This window comes from Lontra canadensis, unplaced genomic scaffold (assembly GCF_010015895.1).
Source record: "Lontra canadensis isolate GAN:19392208 unplaced genomic scaffold, GSC_riverotter_1.0 scaffold208, whole genome shotgun sequence".
Classification (NCBI taxonomy): domain Eukaryota; kingdom Metazoa; phylum Chordata; class Mammalia; order Carnivora; family Mustelidae; genus Lontra; species Lontra canadensis.
In genome coordinates, this window is record NW_022631202.1 from 128,461 (window position 1) to 151,374 (window position 22,914).

Genomic DNA, 22,914 nt, shown 5'->3' on the forward strand with positions numbered 1-22,914 from the left:
ATTAATTAAAAACTATGCACTGCTGAGTGCATATTTTATCTGCTCTCAGCTGCTTAAGTGTCTAGAAAAGACCAGGCAGTTTTTCTTTCTTTCTTTCTTTCTCTCTCTCTCTCTCTCTTTTTTTTCCAGGCAACCCAGAGCAAGTACTTGCAAGGGTCATATCTTTTTAATTATCTTTTCTCTCTTTGATTAATTATTCCGTCTGACAATAGCGTGTTTCTAATGCTATTCACCTGCCTTTGATGATTGACAACTTTTCTGTCTGATTCAGAGCAAACAGCTGCTACCACAATCTCCTAGCAACCCGGGTGTGATGGATGAACCCCCAAGATGGATGGCTGCAATAAATCATGTCTCCAGCCATAAAACTGAGAAAAGGGGATAAGAAGGAAAGCGAACAAAAAACAAAACAAGGTTTCTTCCCATGAGTGCGCTCCGTTCCTTACCAATTATACCTGAAATGGACTTTGCACCCATTAATAGCAAAGTTTTTCTAATCGGTAAAAATGGGAGGATGCCGTTTGTATCAAAGGTGTATTTACAATGGTTCCTGCAAATGGGCACTTGTACTCCCAATTTCCTCCAACAGCGGCCAAGTGCAAGGGCAGAGGACCAAAGTTTTCCTTTCTTCCGTGAAGTCTCAGTGAGAAACAGTATCATCTTTTTACAGTCAGATGCAAGTCCAGGCACCAACTAAGGATATAAATCTGATTCTACCCAATTTTTTGGCATCAGCTGGGCAACACCTAAAAGTGAATCCTAAGTGATCCTCATGTGCAAGGCGCTGGGAGGCTGATAAAGTTATTTCAAAATACACACACACACACACACACACAAAGTTGCCTGGACTAGGTGAGAGAACAAGCCACCTTTCTGCATCTCTCCTGTTCGTGGCAGATGCAGGCTTTCTACGTGTCACGGAAAAGTTTGTCCCAGAAGCAGCAAGAGATGCAAGATAGGAACATCCAGCCCTTCCGCCAATTCCTGATTCTCATTTCTTTAGATAAAAAACGACCGCAGCCTAACTTTCTGTCCCATCAATTTTTTAAATTAATGTCCACACTCTAAGCCATACAAGGAGCCCTAAATTTAATTAGCAGACCCAAATAAAGTCACATATTTAATAGAATGCCTGCCAATTAAATTTGCACTATCGGGGCTCTCCTGGTGGAGGAGACCGGAGCAGGAAGACCAGCGGTTTCTTTTCCTTTCTCCACGGGGAAAGCAGGCAGCCGAGGCCTCCGCAGTAGAACAGGCAGCCAGGCTGGCTCGCGCTGATTCTCCCAGCAGCTGGGGGCTCCATCCGTAAGCCAGCCTGCGTCCCTAACTACTTCCAGTAGGTGGGGGTGTCCCGGAGCAGAGCTCAAGGGTGCAAAAGAAACAGAAGTGATTAGCCAGCCCCGTGGAGGGGCCTGGAAACAGCTGTCCACATCAGTCCTGGTGGGGGTCTGCCGGGGCCTGCGAGGGGGACAGAGTGCAGACACAAAAGGGGAGGAGGCTGCTGGGAGCAGGGGCAGGGAGCCACAAAAGATCATTTTTTATCTGAAATATTCCCGAGACGTGGAAGTCTGTTTCTTCATCCTCACACTGCTAACCAAGCCAACCAGTCTTTTTTGAATAGTTATATTGTGTTATGCTTTTCAGATACAGATTTTTTTTTTAAGCATGTCACAGAGTTTAAAAAATCAGGCAAGGGTCCTGGCTTTGGCAACTACGGTCCTGTTTATATTTTAGTGTTTCATACGTGACTGCCTCTGTTGGGGGAAGTGAGAAGGGGAGAGAGAGAGAGAGAGAGAGAGAGAAGTTGCCTGTTGGCTTTAGTGTACATCACAGATCCTTCATTTTTCCCTTGGAAGAATGTCCTTGGAAATTATTCAAAATTAAAATCTCTCCCCCCTTCCTATTTTGGGGGGGGCAGGGGTGTGTGTGTGTCTTCCATATTGTAAATGAGAGGGCTCCTGTCTGGTCAGCAGCAATGAGAACCCAAGGCCAATCAATGGACACACACACACACACACAGGCCCCTACCCTGCTCCAGCTCGTCCGACTCTCAAGTTACAGGTTTACACGGCAAGTCTAAATAATATTCAAAATGATAAATGGCACCCTGAGCCCAGCATCCACCATCAATCTTTCCTTAAGGAACATCCATCTTCAATAACGCATGTTTGAATCATGTGAAGCCAGGAGCCCTGAGATTCATTCCTACCCCTCACAAGCCAGGGAGGCTTGAATGATACCTGTCAGCCCTGGTTGGCTGTGGCTGCTGTGTTCCTCGACTACCAAAGGGAAAAAACGGAAGGAAAAGAAGAGGAATGGGGGGGGGTTGGGGAGTCAGAAGAGCGTCAAAGGCTGAACAGTGTGGTTTAGCAGATAATATGAAAGAACATAACCTCTTCCGTGCCTCTGCCAATCTCGCGCCTGCCACGCCACACACCCAGACAGCCATCCGCACACGGAGCAGGCTCTCGCCTCTCCTCGCCCCTGCCTCTCCTCCCTCCTCCCTGTCCCTCTCGCCAAATCAGCAGCCTCTCTCTGCAAGCCAACGGTACAGGACTGGGAGGAGGAGAGAGCATCACATGGACTGGGCTTCCCTCCCCTCCCCGTCGTCTGGCTGGGGCCCATATGATAAATGACATATGTCATTCTGTCAGGAGGGAAGGGTGGGTCAGTGATGTATGACTCTGCTGAAAAGGAAATCGACTGTTTGGCATGGTGCAGCTCTTCTCCACCAGGATTTAGTTCCAGAACTCTGAAATGAATTCTCCGACGTTTCAAGTGCATACTTAGGGCAGGCTGATGGGAGGCCTGGGGAAATCGTACTTTATCCTCCCCCTGCCCTTCCAATGGCAAAAAAAAAAAAAAGAAAGAAAAGAGAAGAAAAAGGAAAGAAAGAAAGGGGGGAAAAAAGGGGGGGGGGAACAAACCAGCAAGGTTCTGCCCCAAATACCTGGAAAAGGCAACACGGGTGTCAAAGTCCCTAGCAGTCATACACTGTGGGTTATTAAAAATGTGACTTGGGAAGGGGGGGAAGAAAGAAAAAGAAATCCAGTGGAGAGTAAGGTTCGTCCTTTTATTTATTTATTTTTTAATGGCAAAGGGCTGACACAAAAGCAAGATAAAAATTAGCATGTTTGAAGTAATCGTCCCGCAGCTTGACATCTGCATAGTAAATTTTAAAGGAAAAAAATGTGTCAGACAGCCATGAGCCGCTTCACCCTCCCCCCTTTCATTAGCTCACTGCCAGGGTGGCACTGCTGAACCTCATTACGGCAAGAGGATTTATGAAGCTGAACCCAATGGCAAAGAAAAGGCATCTGTCAATAATTGTAGGGAGCTGCACTCACAGCTTTGAAATCTCATTAAGTATGCAGTTATCAGGCATAAAGATCAAAAACATTACTCAACTCCGACAGAATCTTATGGAGGAACATTAATTAGCAACAGGCCTACAGTACAAAAAAAAAAAAAAAGGGAAAAAGAAAAAGAAAAAAAAAACACAGACTTCCTCTCACACCTGCCCAACCCACAAACCTAAAGCAACACTCCCCCTCCCGCCCGAAAAAAAATAATTCCAGGCATCTGAGACTGATCAAGAACATGAAACAGGAGAGACGCACACAGAAAGAAGAGGGAGGGAAGGGGTGAGCGGCGGCAGGGAGGGAGGGAGGGGGAGGGAGGGGAAGGGGGGGAGGGCGGGGAAATTCGGTTGAGAAAGGCTTGGCTGTGAGAAGAGAAAAGGAAGAAGCTGTCAAATTTGAGAAGGATGTCAGTGCCGGCCCTGATTACAGGGGCCTATGGAGTTCTCAGACCTTTTATCATCCTCGCCATCAAAACCAGCCCAGCTCACCGCAGGAGGGCTGATGGCGCGGCCTGGCTGCCGAGGGCCCAGCCAGGAGGACCCTCTTACCTGGCAGGCAGGATGCCGTGGGCCCAGCGCCCAGGAGGCAAGCCCCGCCAGGCCTTCTGCAGCAGCACCCTGCTCTCCCCTGGCCTGGTCTGTGCCCAGCTGACCAGAGCCACGGCCAGGGCCAGACCCAGCTCTGCGGGCCCAGGGCACGGTCTGGGGACTCACGGCTGTCACTGTCCATCTGACCGCCATCTGAAAAACACCCTGATCTTCCTCCAAAGAGACTCTGGCACCCCCTCTCACACGTACACTTTCTCTCGTTTGATTTCTGTATATGACTGATTCGTGTGCTTAGCGCTTACGACACACTGCAAAATAAAATACAAGTGTGGAGGATTCCCATCCTGACTGTAAAGCCAACTCTGGGTCCGGAGGCTTCATGACCTTTGCAGCACACGGGACAGGGTGCAGTTGGGGACAGAAGTCAAACTGACTCCAGGATAGCCACGGAGGGGAAAAAAAAAAAAATCAAATGACATGCTTCTTCAGCCACCACATTCCCCACCTCCTGCAAGCTACCCTGGCAAGAATAATTGACACATGTTTGGAAACCTCCCACGAGGATTATGTGCACGGGGTCTCAGGCAAAGTTCTCTCCCGTCCTATGCTGGCCTGCATCCAGGGTAGGCGCACCAAGGCTTGGGGACAGTTCTCAAATACTGCCTAGGTTCTGTCCAATGGGCAACCGCAGCCAAACTCCTTGGCACATGGTGCCACAGTCAGGCATGGCCCCCAAGGTCCCCTGTGAAAGGTGGAGAATAATAACAGTAGTAACAAGAAAGCCTTTATTCTGTACGAATGTCCCTGCACTTACAGCAAGGTGGCCTTCTCTGTTACCCATGAGCACACGCTCGAACGTGCTCTCGCGCGCCAGCTCTAACACACACACACACACACACACACACACACACAGACACGGGCGCGCGCGCGCACACACATGCACACAAGGCACTTCCCATAATCCCACACCATGAGAAAACCTTCAGAACAACACCTCTTTTGATCTGAAACCCCTGCTATCACTCTTCTCGGAGCATCTCTTTCCCTCCTAGGCCACCCTCCTCTTACCTCGTTTCATGGCCGTATCCGGAGTGCTTACCTCTCTCCTCTACAGAAGAGAATGGTCACCTTTTCTAATTAGCCACATCTTTAAGGAAAAGGGCATTAAGATTCCTAGGCAACCAGCTTGGAGATCTCTCCAAGACAAGGCCCATCCCTCCCAATAAATGATTCTCCTTTGGAATATCAATGAACACAGCTCCAATAAATGGTCATCTATGACCAAAACGAGTTAAGAACACTTGTCTATAAAGCAGACTTGACAAGAAGGAATTTTAGTAGTAGTGTTACAATAAGGTGTTTATATTTTTTATGTGCTTACCATATTACCTTTATTATGTGTAACATCAAAGTGATTATAGCAATTACATCTAACAGAATTAATTACAGAACTTCCCGTCATTCCAGGATACATAATGCATTAGAGGTAAGCCAAAGAAAGAAAGCATCTTGACTGTACTAACTATTGTTGGTATGTATTTCCCCCAGCAGCAAATGCCAAAGCAACGGCAGCTTGCAGGAAGAACAGGGTAATGGAAACTGAGAGGCTTAATAGGAAATGAGGTATATTTTCTTTAAGTTAAGTAACACCTTTGCCTAATAATATGTTGGTGCTTTTGGACATATAAAATCAATTTCATTTTTTTAAGTGTAAATCTTTAAAAGGCGCTAGTTAATCCACCCAACCAATGTTACTACATAAAGGAGAAAGCACATGGGTGAAAGACTTACAAGTCTTTACGTATGCAAAATAAATTCACTCAAGGCTTCATTAATATTAATTTAAATTCAAAACCCATTTACATTAAATTGTTCATTAAAAATTGCCTATTTTATGCAACATGCATTTCTCAAAGAACTCAGAGGAAACTGAATACATAGGACTAGATTTAATGATGGGAATGGAAATATCAAAAGTAAATGAATTTGAGTCATTTCACGTATATTACCAAACTCTCCATTAAGGACAGGTTCCACTTTGAGGAACAAACAAGCACTCAGAGTATTTTGCTTTCTGTCACTACAGACTTGTGGCCACGACCTTCTGGTCTACCAAAGACTAAGAAGAAAACAAGAAGCACTGGTGGGATGAAGAGGGCAGCCAATCCAAACCTGGACTTGGGAAGGGGCCAGGTACCACCTTCAGAATCCCAGCTGAATTCAAAAAGCACTGAGAGTTAGGCTTGCTTTTCAAAAAAATGGACATTAGCTAGCATTTGCCAGTGCCCCTCTTGGTTGAGAATGAATAGTTTCCCTCTCCCCTGAACTCCGCCCCCTGCAATGTTTTCTTCCCAAAGCAAGGGGACCAAGAATATGATGACAAGGAGTTGGTAAGTTCCTTGCTTTGGCGCCCTCCCCCTGAAGACAATTTGAACTTACACTGTTTCCCCAACAGCTGTTCTGGATGAAGAAAACACAGCCATAATTAATAACATGTGTCCTGACAGTATGAATTAATAATTTATCATTAAGCCCAAACAAATTGAAATTATTCTTCAAGAGCCACACCTTTGCACATCTGAGAAAACAAGGTAAGAAGATGATGGAAAAAGTCCAGGTAACGTGACCTTTAGAGAAATGCTTCACACACCACCCCCCACCAATACATCTCTTGGGCCACTCTTGTTGAAATATTAAAATAATTTACAGAATTGAAAGTAATTAAACCCAAGAATCTAAGTGCTGATCAAATCAAGTGTATGTGCTTGAAATGTCTTCTTTTTTAAATGGGGCTTATAAAATATTCAATATTTGGTCAAGGACACTATGTAATCTTTCTAATAAAGATTCCTAAACCTAGAGTATGACAGTTGTTCATGCAAGTGGTCGTAAGCAGATTAGACTCTATTACTGTCTCTCCCCTTTTTTTTTTTTTTAATTTCCAAAAATGCATAATATTATTCTGGTTACAAACAGTAAACTGAATTTTCACATCCACATCTAATATAATTGTTTACCAATGTTGAAAAATTAGAGAAAGCTACCAAGTCTATGTATCCGTTCCTTGCAATTCAGGTAAAAAAAAATAAAAAAGATAAAAAACTAGAAGAAAAAAAATATTCATAGCCATTGTTTAGTAGGATTTAAAAATTAATTTAATGACTAACTGCAAATACTGGAAACTAGAATTAATCTGTCTGGATTTTTTTTAAAGGCTTACAGACATTTAAATGCATGTATCGGGACACTTTATCAACCTAACATAAAATTGTCATCTTATCTTATTATATGACTATTTTATGCATGTGTCAAAGAATTTAAAAATGACTGCCTGTCTATTGAGTCTAATTACAACTGCACATTATCTGTCTAGATGTACCAGTCCATATCATTGTTACCAAATACAATATATTGTATTCACCTTTCATTTTTAACTTCAGACAGAGAAACCACAATTTGGAGCATAACTAAAACACACACACACACACACACACACACACACACGCATACACATGCTGCCGTGAACACCTGAGAGGGTCCGGGGTAAGTGATGGCACTGCTCTGGGCTGCCGTTTCTCTCCATGGGCTGTGGGAAAATGCCACAGGAGTGTTACAAGACAGCTTCTTTGAAAGAAAGGCCCATCGACCTAACTGGGCCGCACACCAACACAGAAGGGGGGCGGGAGGGACACACACCCTACTTCTTTTTTATTTTTCTTTTCTTTCTTCCTTCTTTTATTTATTTATTTTATTTATTTATTTTTTTTTTTTTACTACCGGACCAAAGCTATTTTTATAGTTTGTCCAGTGATAGGCAGGAATAAGAATGGGCCGGCAGAAAAGCCTCGCCATCTGCACTCAGAATAACTGTGACCTGCTCATGTCCCTGGATGAACATGGCTGTTGTACACCAGGACAGGGACTCTGCTCCCGTCCCTCCTGCTCCCCTGCCTGTGACCGCAGCCCTCGCCCCAGCCTGGCTCTGTCACCACCAGGGTGGAAGGGGAAGCCCCCAGCCCCAAAACAGTGCAGGAACTTTGCCCTCAAGAAGGTGATCCTTCTCCTTCCAGAAACCTCAGGAGTGGCGGTGGGGGTGGGGGGCACGCGCGGGGAGAGGAAGGAAGGTCTTTGATTCTGAGACCTCACCTGGGCTTTTCCCGGGCGTCCCCATGGCCCTGAGCAGTCACCTTTCATTCTTATCGCTTTACAAAACAATCTTTGGTAAAAAGAGGGAAAAGGCAGGCGTGTGAGACAATTTGGGGAAGAGCTGCTGGTACGCAAGTTATTGACTATCGCTCGCTCATGAGCGCGCTCAAGGCAACGCCGAGAACAAAATGACAACATCCACCGCTCACAATCAGCTGTGGCCCTGGAGAGCACTGAAGCCCTAACTGACAGTTGTCAAGATAATGGGGGTCACAGCAGCTGATTCTGGAAGATTCCCTCCCCTAGGTGGATGTCCAGGGGGATAGTCTTGCCTCCCACCCTCTTTGTTTTTCTCCTTCCTCTTCTTGATTTTCCTTTTTAAAAGGTGCATTGTTCCTCCCATGTTGTAGAAAAATTGGTGGGGGTTGGGGGGATGGGTCACAGAGCAGCCTGAACCAGTCATCTTGTCACCTTGCCACAGGGCAGAGTACCTGTCCAAAGGAGAAATGTGTGGCAAGCTTGAGAGCAAATACATTCCCAGGGCTAACTCCGAAATGCCTTCCTGAAGGCTCCATGTGCCTCCGACAGAGAAGAGGAGCTGCCCCGTGTGTGGACGAGCCTTACCAAGGCCCGGACGGCCAGACATGGACAGCACCATGCCGCTACCCTTTAGGCAAGCCCACACCCACAGGCGCTGTGAACCACCCCCTGCCTTACCACTGCAAGCCTACCCTGCCCCCAGGGCCGCACAGTGATCTGGAACACCAACAGAACCTAAGGGGTTCCGAACACTTTAACAAAAATCAAGATGTTTAAAGGTTTCCCCTCTTGATGTGACCACCCAAGAACTCCTTGTAAGAGTATTCTCTTTCAGCGACTAAGACTCAAAAGGTCAATGGCAAGTTGTTGTGCACTGAGGACTTTTTTTTTTTTTGCAAGTTGAGGCAATTTTTTTTTTAAAGATTTTAAAGTCCCTCTCCCCCAGAAAATGGATATGAATAGATAAAATGTTATCTGCTATGAGATACTGCTCTCGTTTTTTTTGTTTTTTGTTTTTTTCTGGGATCTTCAAAGAATACTTGTTTTAAAAAAAATCACACCCAGGTAAGAGTCCCATTTCGAGCAAGGGACAATGGTCATTTCGCCTGAAGGACACGGGCCTCTCCAATCCTCCTCCTCTGAGGCAAAAACATCTGGCCGGCAAAAAATGTATGGCCCTTTGGAATGACACGCCTGGAGAAAGGACACTCCTGCCCAGGTTTCTCTTCGGCAGGTAAAGAAACATCTCTCTCCCTTTGAGAACAGACAGGAAGCCATGCATAATTTTTATCAAAAAAATAAAAGAAGAAGAAGAAGAAGAGGAGGAGGAGGAGGAGGAGGAAGGAAGGAAGGAAGGAAGGAAGAAAGAAAATCCTAAAGTACAGAAATACATCTTTTCAGGGATTCTTGGAGGCTGCTCTGGCCTTCTGGAGAGCAATGTTACATTTGGCCTAGATATGAAAACTGTATGCACCTGTGTGCTAGGTCTGTACGCTCTTCCAAGCTCTCAGCCCTTTGTGGTTGTTATTCTACCCCAGACCATTAAAAGGGCCCTAATTCCTATGACATGATTATCCAGGTACCAAAGCCCATTTGTCACCTGCAGCAGAAAATTGAGTTAATGCACAACTAAAGGCAGCCAGGACTGTGTAATATCAACTTGATTACATCAAACTAGCTGCAAACCTAATTCTGCTGGATGACACTGCGTCGAGCTTGTCATCTCCAATCATTAAAGCTGTCAGGAATCCATCAGGTTTACAGCTAATTAGGTGAACACTAATGAAGCTGGCAAAACAACTTTTCTTTTTTTATGGCTGAGCGGACCTTTCAGTTTGGAGGGGAAAAAAAAATTCTCGAGTATTCTCAAGGTTGCTGGGGACTGGATTTCCAGTTACCAATCAGCAGACATCTTTCTTTTTCCCACTCTCTATCAGTGCAAAGCAATCAATTTGTCATCACTCCCAGGATGCCACAAAAGCAGGCATGAACCTTATAACTTGCAGCTGTGAGAACTAAAAACAGGAGGTGGAAAAAAATGGGAAGTTTCTCCTGCACCCAAACCAACCAACAAACAAAAACCTCAGGCAGTTCACTTATTGGCCTGCGCATACTTAGCGATGGCCTAAATGTGGAACGTGTTTTTTTCTTTTGGTTTTTTTTGTTTTGTTTTGTTTTGTTTTTTTCATCCCTCCCCTCTTCTTAAATAAGTAGCCCTTCAGACATTCTCCACCCCCTCCTCACGCGTCCATTAGGCAGAGGCATTCTGATAAAGTAAATCCAAAACCAGGGTATGGGAAAGAAAGAAAGCACTCAGGCTGCCAACTTCTGATTGACCATTAAGCTATTGATGAATGTGCCTGTCAGGAGAGAGACAATTAAATCAAATATGAAACAAAGTCGTTTTGACGGGTCATTTTGATAGAGCAAAACCATTCTTCCATCTCCTATTAGCCGGGCAGTCAAGTTTTTATATAATGAATATTTCTTAACTGACCTGCGATTTCCTGGCTGGTTTTTTTAAAAGGTGCAAAAGGTTAGGGAACAGGTTGCTTTAAATAAATAAATAAATAAATAAATAAATAAAATCAACAGTACATTTCCTCCTTCGCTAACATTTTTAGCAGAAAGTTATCCTAGAAGAGTCTCAGATTGGCAAGGTGGAGGAGAAAAGATGAAGCAACCGTAGAGAGAGTTCTAAACTAAATGTAAAGATGTAATCACATATGGTTCATTTGATTGAGGCACACAGATACCTTAAAATGTGCATCCAAAAGGGAAAGAAAAAATGTAAAAGACTGGAAGAAGCCCAAGACACTCCTACTGCCCAACTTTGTGAAGGAGTCCTCCAAACTTTTAGAGTTTATTTTGGGTAGATAAGCTCATTGCTTGAGCTGGGAATTTAAAGGAGAAGGTGGAATGGGCAAGTAGCATCAGCCAGGAGGTGACCTGAGTGCCAGCACCCTCCCTAGAACCACCGCGGGGATTTTCAAACTTCCAAAATTTGGGCGACACTGAGACAGAGAGCAAAACCTGCAACGATATGTCCCCAAACCACGTCTGTTTTCTTCGAGGATTTTCTTAAGATACGAACAAGAGAGTACATTTTCTGGGAGAAGAAAGAGTGTTCCCTCTGCGTGACCCTGTGTAAGGAGACTCCAGTTCAGAGTGTAGCCAATGTGTGAGCTCCACGGCCAATGTCGGCTCACATGATGGCAATGACCATCACCGTCACCCCCACAGCTGCCACAGGCACTCGGGGGCAGCATGGGCACAACGTCTTCATCCAAGAAGGGAGCCAGGCAATGCCCGGACCCTGCCCTCTGCTCTCCCTTCTTCCACCAAAAGAGAAGAACAGAAAAGACAAGACATGAACCACCACTGAACCCTCCCGTTCAGGCTTCAGGCAGCATCTGAACCTCTGTGCCTCTGAGTGTTACTCATATCAAAATACATCCCGTCCATATGTGGTCCTCTCAGCAATCCGTCCCAAATCCCCGAAGTTGCACTGACAGGGCCCTAGTGACGTCACAGAGCTTGGCCTCACCATTTCGAGTGATTTATTGATGTTTATTGGGAATGAATAGATCAAAGGCAACAGCATGACGGGCGATCAATCAGTCATCAAATCAAGGGTGGCAAAGGGCCAGAAACCCTTCTTCCAGGCAACATGCCCCCAACTGACATTATTGCAAAATAATGTTATGTGTGTGGGTTTTGTTTTGTTTTCAATGATGCTTTTTCCAGAAAAGAGGGGAAAAAAAATCGGCTCAGTCTTAACAGGAGCTGACACTCCTGGCAAAAAAAAAAAAGGGGGGGGGGAAGGTTGAAAGTACAGAGACACGTCCCAGAACTAAGTGCTACGAGAAGATGAGGGTGGGGGAAGCAGTGGAAGGAGGGGGTGAGGGTAAGAGAAAACAAACACGGATACAGAGAACGCCAGCATCTAACATTGACTTGACAGTCATCTGACAATACCCAGACCCTGTGCGCTCTGGCTTCCACCGCTTGCCCGCGTTGGGCCCAATAAATGAAGAATCAATCGGATTAGCAGTAAGGTGGCCGAAGGGATCCGCTCGCTCACTCGCTGGCTCTCTTTCGCTCGGCAGACACCGGGCTGTCCCCCGCCGGCCGGCCGCGGGAGGACGCGGAAGGTGTCCCGGGGAACTCAGGTGACCCCGCCCGCCCCCCACAGAAAGAGACCGAAGAGGGCTCCTTCCCATCCCCTCCGCAGCCATAGAGCTGAAGGGGCAGGGACCCAGCCCGGTTCAGTTGGCCCCGAGCGCGCGCGGCTCCCGAAGTGGGTGCGAGCCCGAGCAGGGCTAGCGCGGCGGGGCGTCCGGGGGGCGCCCGGGACGCGAGGCGGGCGCACGCACCCAGAGAGCAGAGCAGAGAGCGAGCCTGGCGCCCCGGAGTTACTCTGCGCGGACAGAGGGAGAGGGGCGAGGAGTGGGGCGAAGAGCGGGGTCGCCGCCGGCCGGAGGCGCACCGCGGCGAGAGGAAGAGGAGGAGGAGAAGAGGAGGAGGAAGGGGAAGCGGCTCGTACCTGCTGCGCGCCGGGGCGCCTGCTGCTTCCTCCTCGGCATGATGCTCCTCCGGCGACTGCCACTGCCGCCGCCGCCGCCGCCGCTGCCGGGCTGAGGAGAGGGAGGGAGGGGCGGCGGGCCCGCGGGGGGGCGAGGCGGGCCGGCTCTCAGCCTCCCCCCCGGAGAGCGGCCGCCCGCAGGATGCTGCTGCGCCCCGGCTCTCCGCGTCCCCCCCTCTCCGCGCTCCGCCGCGATCCCCGAACGTGCGGAGGGAAGAAGGAGGGCGGGCGAGGGAGGCGCGGGGAGGGAGGAGCGCGGGGGGAGGAGGAGGCAGAGGAGGAGGAGGTGGTGAAGGAGGAGGAGGAGGAGGACCGCGCTGCCGGCGGAATGGGAAGTTTGACAAATCGCTCCAGAGGCCCGAGAAGAGGGGGCGGGGAGGAACGGCGGCCCTGCCCCCCCCGCCCGTCCCCAGACGAGGTGCGCGGGGTTCGGGGCCGGGGGGCGGGGAGAGGGGGAGAAGGCGGGCAGAGGGGGTGGGAGGAGGAGCCCGGGAGCGGTCCCGGCCGGTCCTGCCCCGGCCCCCGCCCCCCGGGCAGAGGGTCACGGCATCCGGGGGGGCGCTCAGCCGCCGCCGCGGCCCGGGGCTCAGCGGTCCAGTCTCCTGCCCGCGGCGCGGCTGGAGCGGCGGCGTCGGCAACAGGCAAGCTTAAAGGAAAAGGAGATGATCGTGTCACTCGCCCGCCCGCGGGGGCGCCGCGCCCCCGCTCCCGGCCCCGGGCCTGTCTAGGACCCCCGCCCCGTCCGGGGAGGGGGTGCCGCCCCTCCGCCCCCGCCCAGTGCGCGCACGCAGGGGCGCGGCGCCGGCCCGGCCCAGCTTGTCCCGGGGCGCTCGCTTACCCCCGCCCGCCGGGCTTCCCCACCCGGCCTCGCCCCCTGGCCGCCCCCCGCTGCCCCGCCCAAGCCGCACTCCTCTCCACCCGCCGCGTCCAGAGCCCCCAGCTCGCTCCCCGGGCCTGGGCCCGCGCCCCCCGGGGATGCCAGGGCCCGCGGGCGGGCGCCGGCGCCCTCGAGGGAGGAGGCGGGCGCGGGCTGGAGTGGGTGGGGGTTGCTCTCAGACCCCGCGCCACCCGGGCTCCTCCCCCGGGACCCGCCGCCGCCACTTCCCCCAATTTTTTTTTCCCGGGCAAACTTTCCCGGGCCCGTCCCGGGGGTCGGTGTGAGAGGGGGTGCTTCCAAGTTTCCTCCTCTGCCTGGGAAGATCGCAGTCCCTCCACCCCCACCCCGCCCCTCGCCCCCTAGGCGCCCGGCCGCGCCCCCACCCCTAGCACTGGCGGATCCGAGGGCGGGACGGGGGCGGGGGAAGGAACTCGGGCTCTCAAGCCCATCCCCCGTCCCGGGGCGCCCCCGAGAGGGGACCACCGCGCCCAGCGCCCGGCTTGCCACCAGTACTGGGCGAAAAGAATTGATTATTGATTGGGTTATTGGGGTCGCTGAGGAGCCGAGCGGGCCGGACAGGCGGGCCGCGGAGAGGAGGAGCTGGCGGGGCTGCGTTGGCGGCAGGGCGACGCGGGCTCACTTACGGGCGGCCGCGAGGGCACGGGTGGGCCGGAGCTCATTGGGACGACCCCCGGGAGGTGGCGGCTGAACGGGAGCCGGAGCCGGAGCCGCGCGGGCGGCGGCGCATCGATGCGCTGCGGGCTCGATTGCGTCTCCCTGGGCCAGCTCTTGGGCCGGGAATGGGGCGGCCGCGGCGGGGCTGGCTCCGGGCGCTGCCGGGCGGCGGTGGTGGGGGTGTGGGGGCGGCCGCCAGGCCCACGGCCCCCGAGGTGGCGTCGCTCCTGGGCGCGCCGGTTGGGGCCCGGGGGCTCCCTTGGGCCCCGCGTCCGACAGTCCCGGAGAGGGCCGGAGCCCCGCGCCCTGGGACTGGCTGCCGGAGCGTTCCTAGAGCTGCAAACCCCGGCCTTCTTCCTTCCTTTTTTTCCTTCCTTCCTTTCCTTCCTTCCTTCCTTTTTTTTTTTTTAATGTTTCCTTTTCTTGTGTTTCTTTTCCCCTTTTCTTCTGCCCCCTCTCTGTATCTTTTTTTCTTTGTGATTGTTTATGTAAGTTTGTTTTAAAAGTTCACAGGCATGCTTTCTTTTCTTTTAGACCAGGAGACCGTGATCTCACCCAGACGGTAAGATCAAAAGTCTCCTCTCGCCCCCAGCCTGCGGGCTTGGGCTCGGTCCAGACGCCTCCTTGAATGCAGATGTGCCGCTGCAGTCCTCCCGGGCTATAAAGCCGCCTCCAGCGCCTTCGCGCGCGCAGGAGCGCTTGGAGTTGCAGGGTGCGGACCCCAGGCGGTTGCGGGGGAGTCGGAATTGGGCTGCTGCTGGGCTCCCGGGCTGGTGGAGTGTGTGGCTGACTCAGGGGCGGGGGCGCGGCGAGCAGTTGGTGCCTGCGGCCGCAGAGGCTAAAGCTACTGACCCTCCAGGCCCGGGAGACGCGGCCGTGGGGCGTGAAACGCTTCTTGCGAACGAGGAAACGGTGAGTTGGCAGACGCCGCCCGCGGCCTCTCGGTTCTGGTCGCGGCGCTGGGAGCCTCTTGACTGGAGGAGGGTAGGTGCCCTGCGAGGTCAGCTCCTGCCCGCCCCCCGCTCACCTTCCCAACGCGGAGCGCCCACTTAAGCGCGCCGGTAGTGATGGGTGCACAGCGCTGGGCGCCGCGCACGGAAGGCTGAGAGTTTCGCCCTGGCTTATGCTCCCCCTCCTCCTTTCCTTCCCAGCTCTGCTCTCCAAACCTCGTTCCCTCCGCCCCCTCCCCCTGCGGGCCGCGGCCTGAGCTCCTGTCTCCGAACCGCTCGCAGCCACCACCCGATCGCTACCTCGCCCTCCCCCGCTCAGGCGCCGCGCGCGGTGCGATCCGCCCTAACATCTGTCCGTCCAACCATTGGCGCATCCATCAGTGTCAATGAGCTGCACATCGCAGCGACAGCCCGTCACGCGCAACACGGGCTATGCGGAGTGCATACTGCGACCGCGCTGCCTTGCCCGAACACTCAAACAGGGTTCTGGCCCGGCGTGGCACATCCTGGAACCCTAATCTCTACGGTGTTCTTTTAACCATGCGCACCATCTTTAATACCAAACCTCAAAACGGGACTAGTCTTGCAGGCTGTCCTTGGAATAGGACAGCGAGAGAGGGACACTGTCAACCTAGCCCTTGTAATTCCAAGTTCTCTTTGCCCCTTTTCTGTGGACTGGGTGTGGCGTAGGAGAAAAGGAAAGGGAGACTTCCCAAATCAGCACCAAGCACAATAGGTACCTGAATGCAGGGCCTAAATACGCTTCCGCTGGGCCGAATCTGGGGCAGACCTTAGCCGGAAGGTATAAAGTTAAAACTTTGCCAGGCCCCACCTGGCTGCTGCCTGACACGGCCTGACAGTGAGGACCGAGAAAAGGGGAAGAAAACGCGAATCCCAGGCAAAAAAAAACGGGGACTCGATTTAGGGAGAAATGGTATCCGGATAGCAGCAAGTCTGTAATTAACATGCTATTTACGGAGGGAGAAAGGGCAGGGCCATATGTTGGAGAAGCCAGAGCGTTGTGGGTACTTCCCAGCGCCATTCTCCAAGAATGCTGACCTCCGCTGTGGTTGCAAGTTCCCCTGCTTTTCTTCTTGCTTTCCCCACCCCTAGTTCCTCCATCCCACTGCCCAGAGGACAAATATCTTCATGTATGTGCCTGATCAGTTTGGCCAGGCTAAAAGGTCTGTCTTGTCCTGCCCCTAAGAAGTTCAGGGGAAGGACGCACGGAGGACCTACTCCTTGGACATCTGCGGGGTGGCATTCCCCGGCGTTTTACCTGACTTTATTCCTACTGCAAATATTCCTGTCCGGGTGTCTGGTGAGTTCTGCCCCCTCAAGAGTCGACTACAGGAGCGGGTCAAAACCTGGGCTTGTCTTCGTTCCCCGATTCACGAGTTAGAAGGGATGGAGGAGCCGCTCTCCGGCGAGCGCTGGGAGCCAGGTCTGCGCGGCACCGGAGGAGGCCAGAGAGACGGCCGCAGCGGCGCACACAGGGGCTCCTTCCTATGGGTAGGAGGGACCACGCTCCAGGGTGCGGTCGAACCGCTTCCACGCTAGACTAGAGGGCGGAAAAGCCGGCGCCGGGCAGAGAAGCTAGAATTCTGCAGAAGGTAACACTGTGTAGAAATCTTTCTACCCCACTCCGAGGAGTTGCAGATACCTCTGAAAAGCAGCAGCAGGCTTCCGCTCGCGCGCAGGCACCTGGTTAACTTTGCCCAGTGAGTCACGCAAAAAGTAACCCCCTAGGCCAGTTAGAAGCTCCCATTTTGGGGAGGTGCCGCTTTTCCGGAATTTTTTTTTTTTAAGTCCCTGAAAACAAAAAAAATGACAAGTGGGCTGAGGAGCAGTGGAGGGACACATCGAAATGCCCAAAGGCAGGTGCCCATAGGAGAAATGGACAGCTCTCGCTGCGGCTAGGTGGCTCACCCCGCAGCAGGGTGGCCACACTTGTGAACCCAGAAAATTCCCACGGGCCATGAAGACCATTCCAGAGCCCCAAGATTGCGACTTGGGCCCAGTGGTACCCTGCCCCTCCTCCCTGGCATTGCGATGAGCCCTAATCGGTACAAATCCTCCCAAATACCAGTTCTTTAGGTCAAGGGTTAGAAATGTGACGCCAACCTTTTGAGCTCTGCGAGCTGCAGGCACTAGTCTTCTAGGCCTATGTGCGTGGGTCTGCCCCACCAGGGGAGCCTTCCTGAACTTGGCCAACCAGAGACCCACGGCGGGGGCTGGGGAGGAATCTGGGGGGTGGGAGAGTCAAACACAGGTGTGGCTGGGAACAAGGGTTCAGTGGAGGGGCAGGGAGCTGGCCCAGAACATACTGCTGAAGACTAAGGAAGTAGGACTGGGGAAGCGGCAGTCCAAGGTTGTGTTCAAGGTGCAAATGAGGCCAGTGGGTGACAGTCTGCCTGACCCAAGGAAGGCCAAGGTATGTCCTCACTTGGGATGGCCACAGAGGGAAATGCTACTGGAAAGAAGGCATCCTTGACTCTGCCAGTCCAGGGCGGATAGCCCGGGTAGGCCAAGGTCCCAGGAACTTAGGGGCCTAAACCCAGGCCACGAAGAGGGGGTTCTCTGTGCCCTCAGGGCAGAACAGGCCACCTGGAGGTACAGAGCATGCTGGGTGGAGTATGCAGGGAGCCTGCCCTCCCCCCCCCCGCCCCCGCTCCATTTCGTAGTGTGAATACATAAGGCCCGGTGGAGGGCCTTTGGGGAGCCCACTGACTGCCCAGCAATAAAAAGAGAGTACCAAGTCCTCTTCCTACCTGTGCCCCCCCTGAAATGCTGGCCTCCGGCTGCCCCCTTACACACTTCCTCACACTACTGTCTGGGCTAGGCAAAGGAAAACCCCCGTGACACAGAGAAGCTGCCTGCCTCCACCTGCACACCTCAGCCAGGAACTGAGTCCAGGACCTCAGTCCCCTGCCTAAGCGCTAGAGACTTGGACCCTGGGGCCAGACCCTCGCCAGGCGGTAAATTGTTTGCTAAAAGGGCATTTACATAACAGCGAAGTTTGTTTCTCTTATGCCGGTAGCTTTGTTTTAACGAACCAGATGTTTTGTCTGTAAATTCTCCTAAGAACTTTTACAGTTTTGACGTGAAATAAACCTTTGAAAATCGGAGCCGTAGATTAATACCACTTCTGTGGGGCCCTGAGGGAGCTGCATCAGGTGTGCCTGGATGTGAGCTGGGGTTGAACTAGCAGGGGGGCAGATCAGGCTTCTAAGAAACTTAGGAGACCACTGTCTTGACCACAAGGTCAAGGATTGGTGTTGGGGCATGAAACACTCTCCGCCCCCAACACACACACAGGGGTACACATTCCCCTCCCGGGCTTTACTGCTTTGTAAATTTCCTGTAGCTGGAAGCACACTGGTCTGGTCCAATTTTCCCAGCTATGCTCACTGCATCCCACCATTCCCAGGAGGACCACTGGACTCCGAGGCCTGTGGCCTTTCCCTGGCCAGGCATGATGTCCCTGGTCTTTTGGGGGGAGGGGCAAAGGAAGGGGGCCCCCGGCAGACCCTGAACTGCCAGCATGACTGGACCTTGAGAACTCTGGATGGAAACTGACCCAGCCAAGCCACTTAGGAAGTGAGGGCTGGCAGGTCCCCCTCCTCGATGCCTCATTTTTATGGACTCGAAATTTCCAGGCAATTATAATTGTGTTAAATCAAAAAGAAAACTATATACCTAACAGGGAGGGAAGGAACACGGTTATCTGAGGGGAACCAGGTCTTCCTACCTACCCATCTCCTGGTTGGGTGATTCCTAGGGACCACTTTCTCCAGTTTCCTAAGATGGGCTAGGAGTCACCCCCACCCCCCAGCCTGTCTGTGCTCCTGGTCTAGCACCTTCAGATTTGGAAAGTTCAATTAGGACCTCATTCCCCTTTCTTCTGTAATTTTTCAAGCTCAATCATCTACCGAACTTTCAAAAACTTTTCAGGATACCTACGATTTAATAAAGAAAATGAGTCTTTGCATTTTGGTCTAAGGAGGACCTATACACATTAAGTCCACTTCGGAGGGAGCAATTACTGGCGAAATGCCCTTCGGTCCAATCTCTCCTGCCTACTTTGACTTGTGCGGGAATTTCCTGAATTACTCGCTGCGGAATGGTATGTTTTTTGTTTTTTTTTTTTCCCACTCCGGATGAAATGGATTTTTGGAAACCATTTGGGCAGAGCTTTAAAAAACAGAAACAAAAAACTACCTTGGAGATGGGTGCAGGCGCGGTGGGGCTCACCCCTGACTGGAAGGGACCAGTACTTTTCTGCTAGCTGGGAAATAGAAGTGCCCATCTCTTCCCCCGCCGTTGCAAAAGATGCCCGGCACGAGTCGTGTTTCTGAATCCATGCCTGGGCACCCCAGGGTGAGGCTGTGTTCGGGCTCCTATGTAGGAACCCTGGGAGGAGGAGGGGGTCTCAGATATCAAACCACCCGCTCTTCACCAGCTTTGCATGCCTGGTGACCTCATTAACTAGCCCGAGAATTTGCAAGAGGAGGAAGAATCTCGTTTCCTTTTCTCTTTCCCTAAATCGCTCTTCTTTTCTGTCATACACATTATGGTTTTGTGTTCCTCCCTGAATTTACAAACGGGAAAGACCGAGGGCAATTCTCAGTAGGACAGGTACAAGAGAGCAGGGCACTGGGCTGGGTCTTCGTTCTTTCTCTCTCTTTTTTTTTTTTTTTTTTTTTTAATTTCTTGAAGCCTGGTGCTCATCACCGGTATATCCAGAATAGGAGAGCCAGAGTTCTTTGGGACAAGGTTGTCGGGAGGGTCAGATTCTTTGTATGCAGGTAGTTTCTGACCTCAGGCTCTGACAGCTCCAAGATTTTCCTCCTCTGTAGAGAAGCTCTGAATTCTTCCTTCTGTTTTCCTCTTTCTGACACTTCTCTTTTCCCCATCTCTTTCATCTTCTTTCTCCCCTCTTTCTCCTTTCTCCGGGTTGCTTTTTGTGTTTCCTCTTCCATCAGTCTCCTCCCCAACCCTCACAAGAATTCGCAAAAGTTCTCCATTTCGGGTCTACCAAGCGCTCACCCCAAAGAGTCCTCCTCTCTGTGGCAAGGCAGGGGCGGCCACCCGACGCACAGCTCACAAGGCGGCAAGGTAGTTTGTAGTCGCTGTAGCTTTTTAGGTGGGCGTGGGGGGAGGTCAGAAATAGGTTGGCACTTGATTTAAAATAAAAGAACATGTTAAAGAAGTTTCAAAGCTGCCAATAAAACCCCTTAAGTGGCTTGTGATTCAGTGCCTGGAGTTGCGACGATGGCATTGGTAAATGACTCCAATGCCCAAAGAAAAATATTACAAATGCCGCTGTCTCGGCCACCAATCGGGCGCCGCTCTCCCGCGCGGGCGGCGGCTCCTCTCCGGCGCGGAGGGCACCCGCATTTGCATGATAAATTGACCAGACTGGCGGCAGCCAATGAAATATTCAAATTAGGCCGGGGGTAAGGGGTGGAGTCCCTGAGGCTCCCCCTGGAGCCCGCCGCGGGAGCTCGCAGTACCACCTCTCCCTCAGCGCCCTCTAGAGGTGGGCTGTCGGGGGCGGTGGCTCCAGCCCCAGGCAGGATGAGTAGGGCAGGGAGGTGGTGGGTTCAGGTTGCTCTCAGGGCTGCCCTCCTGGACTAGGTGCGCTGTGGTCCCCTCGCGCGTCTTGCACTTGGATGACTTGGATGTGTTGGTGGATTGCAGGGGCAGGTGGTGACCTCTGAAGGAGGGCTTCAAGAAGAGCTCTAGCCCCTTCACCCTAACCCCCCTTTCCTAGGTTCTCCTAACCTAGCTGAAGTTAAGAGCATGGTTGTTCCATGGACATAGTTTTGAGACAAGACCCTTGCCCACCCAAGTCTATGATACCTTCCCCAAAGACCCGCAATACTGAAATTCTGGAGCGTGCAAAACCAGCTCGCCCTGAACAGAGAACTGTTTGCCCACGGAGACCCCAAAGTCCAGGGTGCTGGGCACTAGGACTAGGTTGGGACACCCCAGAGCCTGTACCCCGCCTGGGGCTGGGCCACAGACCTTAGTTAGGTTGTGGGTACCCTGCTCCTGGGAAAAGCAGGCAGTGTTAGTATGCTGACAGTGTCAGGCTGGGCTCCTCCCCCGGGGAAAACATGTCCTGGAGAAAGTGCCCAGACCTCCAGGCTGAGGATCTTATGAATGTGCAAAGGCATGCCAGGAGGAAGGTGCGCACAGGCTGCAGATGCCCAGCATGGAGGGGGTGGAAATCAGTGTGTGTTCAAGTGCACAGACAAAGGATGGGATCTGTCACTGTGCTGACTGTGGGTGTGCAGGAAAACAGGACTCCACAGGACCCAGGCAAGCTGCCCTCCTGGCCTGGCTCCTCCTTGTGGCTCCAGACTTAGCAGGGGGCTTTGCACAGAATACTGGGTTGGCTTGTGCCAAGGATCAAGGGATATCTCTTGTACCCTGAGCATCTCTCCCCTCCTCCCAACCCCATAGCCCATCCTATGCCAAGTACCCTGGGGCCTGGCACCCCACCCCAGCAGCCTTATTTTTAAAGTTCAGAGTTTTTGGACGTTCAATTGTCTTTCTCGGTGCTGGCCTGGCGAGAATGTTGTTCTTTTTCCATCTTAACAGGACTTAGACTAGGGCCCCCGCCAAAAACTGCTCCAGAGGGTGGTGCTTGATCTCCATCCACCCTTCCTTCTAGCCAAAAGATGGTCAGGCTGAAGGGAAGTCTGAGTTCCTGCCCAAAGAGCCTTCTAGCTACCTGTCTAGCAGACACCGAGCTCAGGAGGTCATCTGCAGGGGGCAAGCGGTGAAAGGGATGAAGCAGGAGGTGGGGGCAGGTAGTGTTTCAGAGTCTGGCAGAAGGCTGTCCAGCTAACATTTGTAAATGCACACAGAAGAAAAAAATAATAGCTACTGAATGCAATTTGAGAGACACCAGATTTTGACTTTTGATCACCTTAAAGGTGTTACAAACACTTTCAAAATATATTGCCCAAATAGGGAAATTGAATGGTAAAGAAGCCTTTAGCATCATTTAAGTTTTTTTTAGGAATGTTTTTGCTAAAGAGAAGGTGTTTGCTGGGACTACACTGGAGAACACCTGGTGGTGGGCTAGGTTCAGGTATAAAAAGGGCCTCCCTGCTTCCAAGAGAACCCTCAGTCCCAGCCCACTTGAATGCCTGGGGATATGGTTCCTACCAGGAGAAAGCCTGTGGCCCCTGAGGCAGTGAGGGCAGGCTCAGGAAGGGAGGGGGCCCTCCCAGAGGTCTGGCTTACCTTGCAGGACAAAGAGCCCCCTGCACCCATGAGCCCACAAGCCCTCCTTACTCCTCCTCACGCCTCACCTGTAGGCCAGGACCAATGAGACTTGAAAATGGGCCAGAGTCATTCTCCAACAGTGAAATTTGTCAAGGAGACACTCCCGTCTCAAAAATGTCCAGAAATGCAAGCTGCTCCCTCTCGAGGATGGCACTATCTAGGGCACGTCGTTGAGAGTCAAGAAGGTAGACAGTAAAGCTGAGAAATTAGAGAGCTGGCTCTCCAGCCCAGCACCTTGCCCTACCTGAACCAGACGAGGCACAAGGAATGAGGGAGCAGACTGGAAGGAATGAGGGAGAGCAACTAAATGGTGTGTCTTAGGAGAGAAGTAACCGCCGGCAACATAGGAGGGTCAAACACACGGTGCTGAGTATGACGTGGGTGTGCACATATCCTTGACAGGCGAATGTGACTTCTGACCGTGTGATGC

At 51.9% G+C, this 22,914-nt stretch overlaps 1 protein-coding gene across 2 annotated transcripts in view; it reads right to left on the reverse strand.

The window, feature by feature from the left end:
- TSHZ3 (teashirt zinc finger homeobox 3) overlaps window positions 1-14,255 on the reverse strand; it is a 72,123-nt gene extending 57,868 nt beyond the window's left edge. Inside the window, exons 1-2 of one of the 2 annotated variants that reach the window (XM_032848761.1) lie at window positions 14,202-14,255; window positions 12,642-13,326 (exon numbers count right to left, since the gene is read on the reverse strand). In XM_032848761.1, the coding sequence (XP_032704652.1) occupies window positions 12,642-12,681 (40 nt within the window). In that variant the 5' untranslated portion in view covers window positions 12,682-13,326; window positions 14,202-14,255. Of the gene's footprint in view, window positions 1-12,641; window positions 13,327-13,588; window positions 13,827-14,201 lie in introns of those variants that run through there. The other variant, XM_032848762.1, reaches the window with a different exon arrangement.
- Between the last annotated feature and the right edge of the window lie 8,659 nt (window positions 14,256-22,914).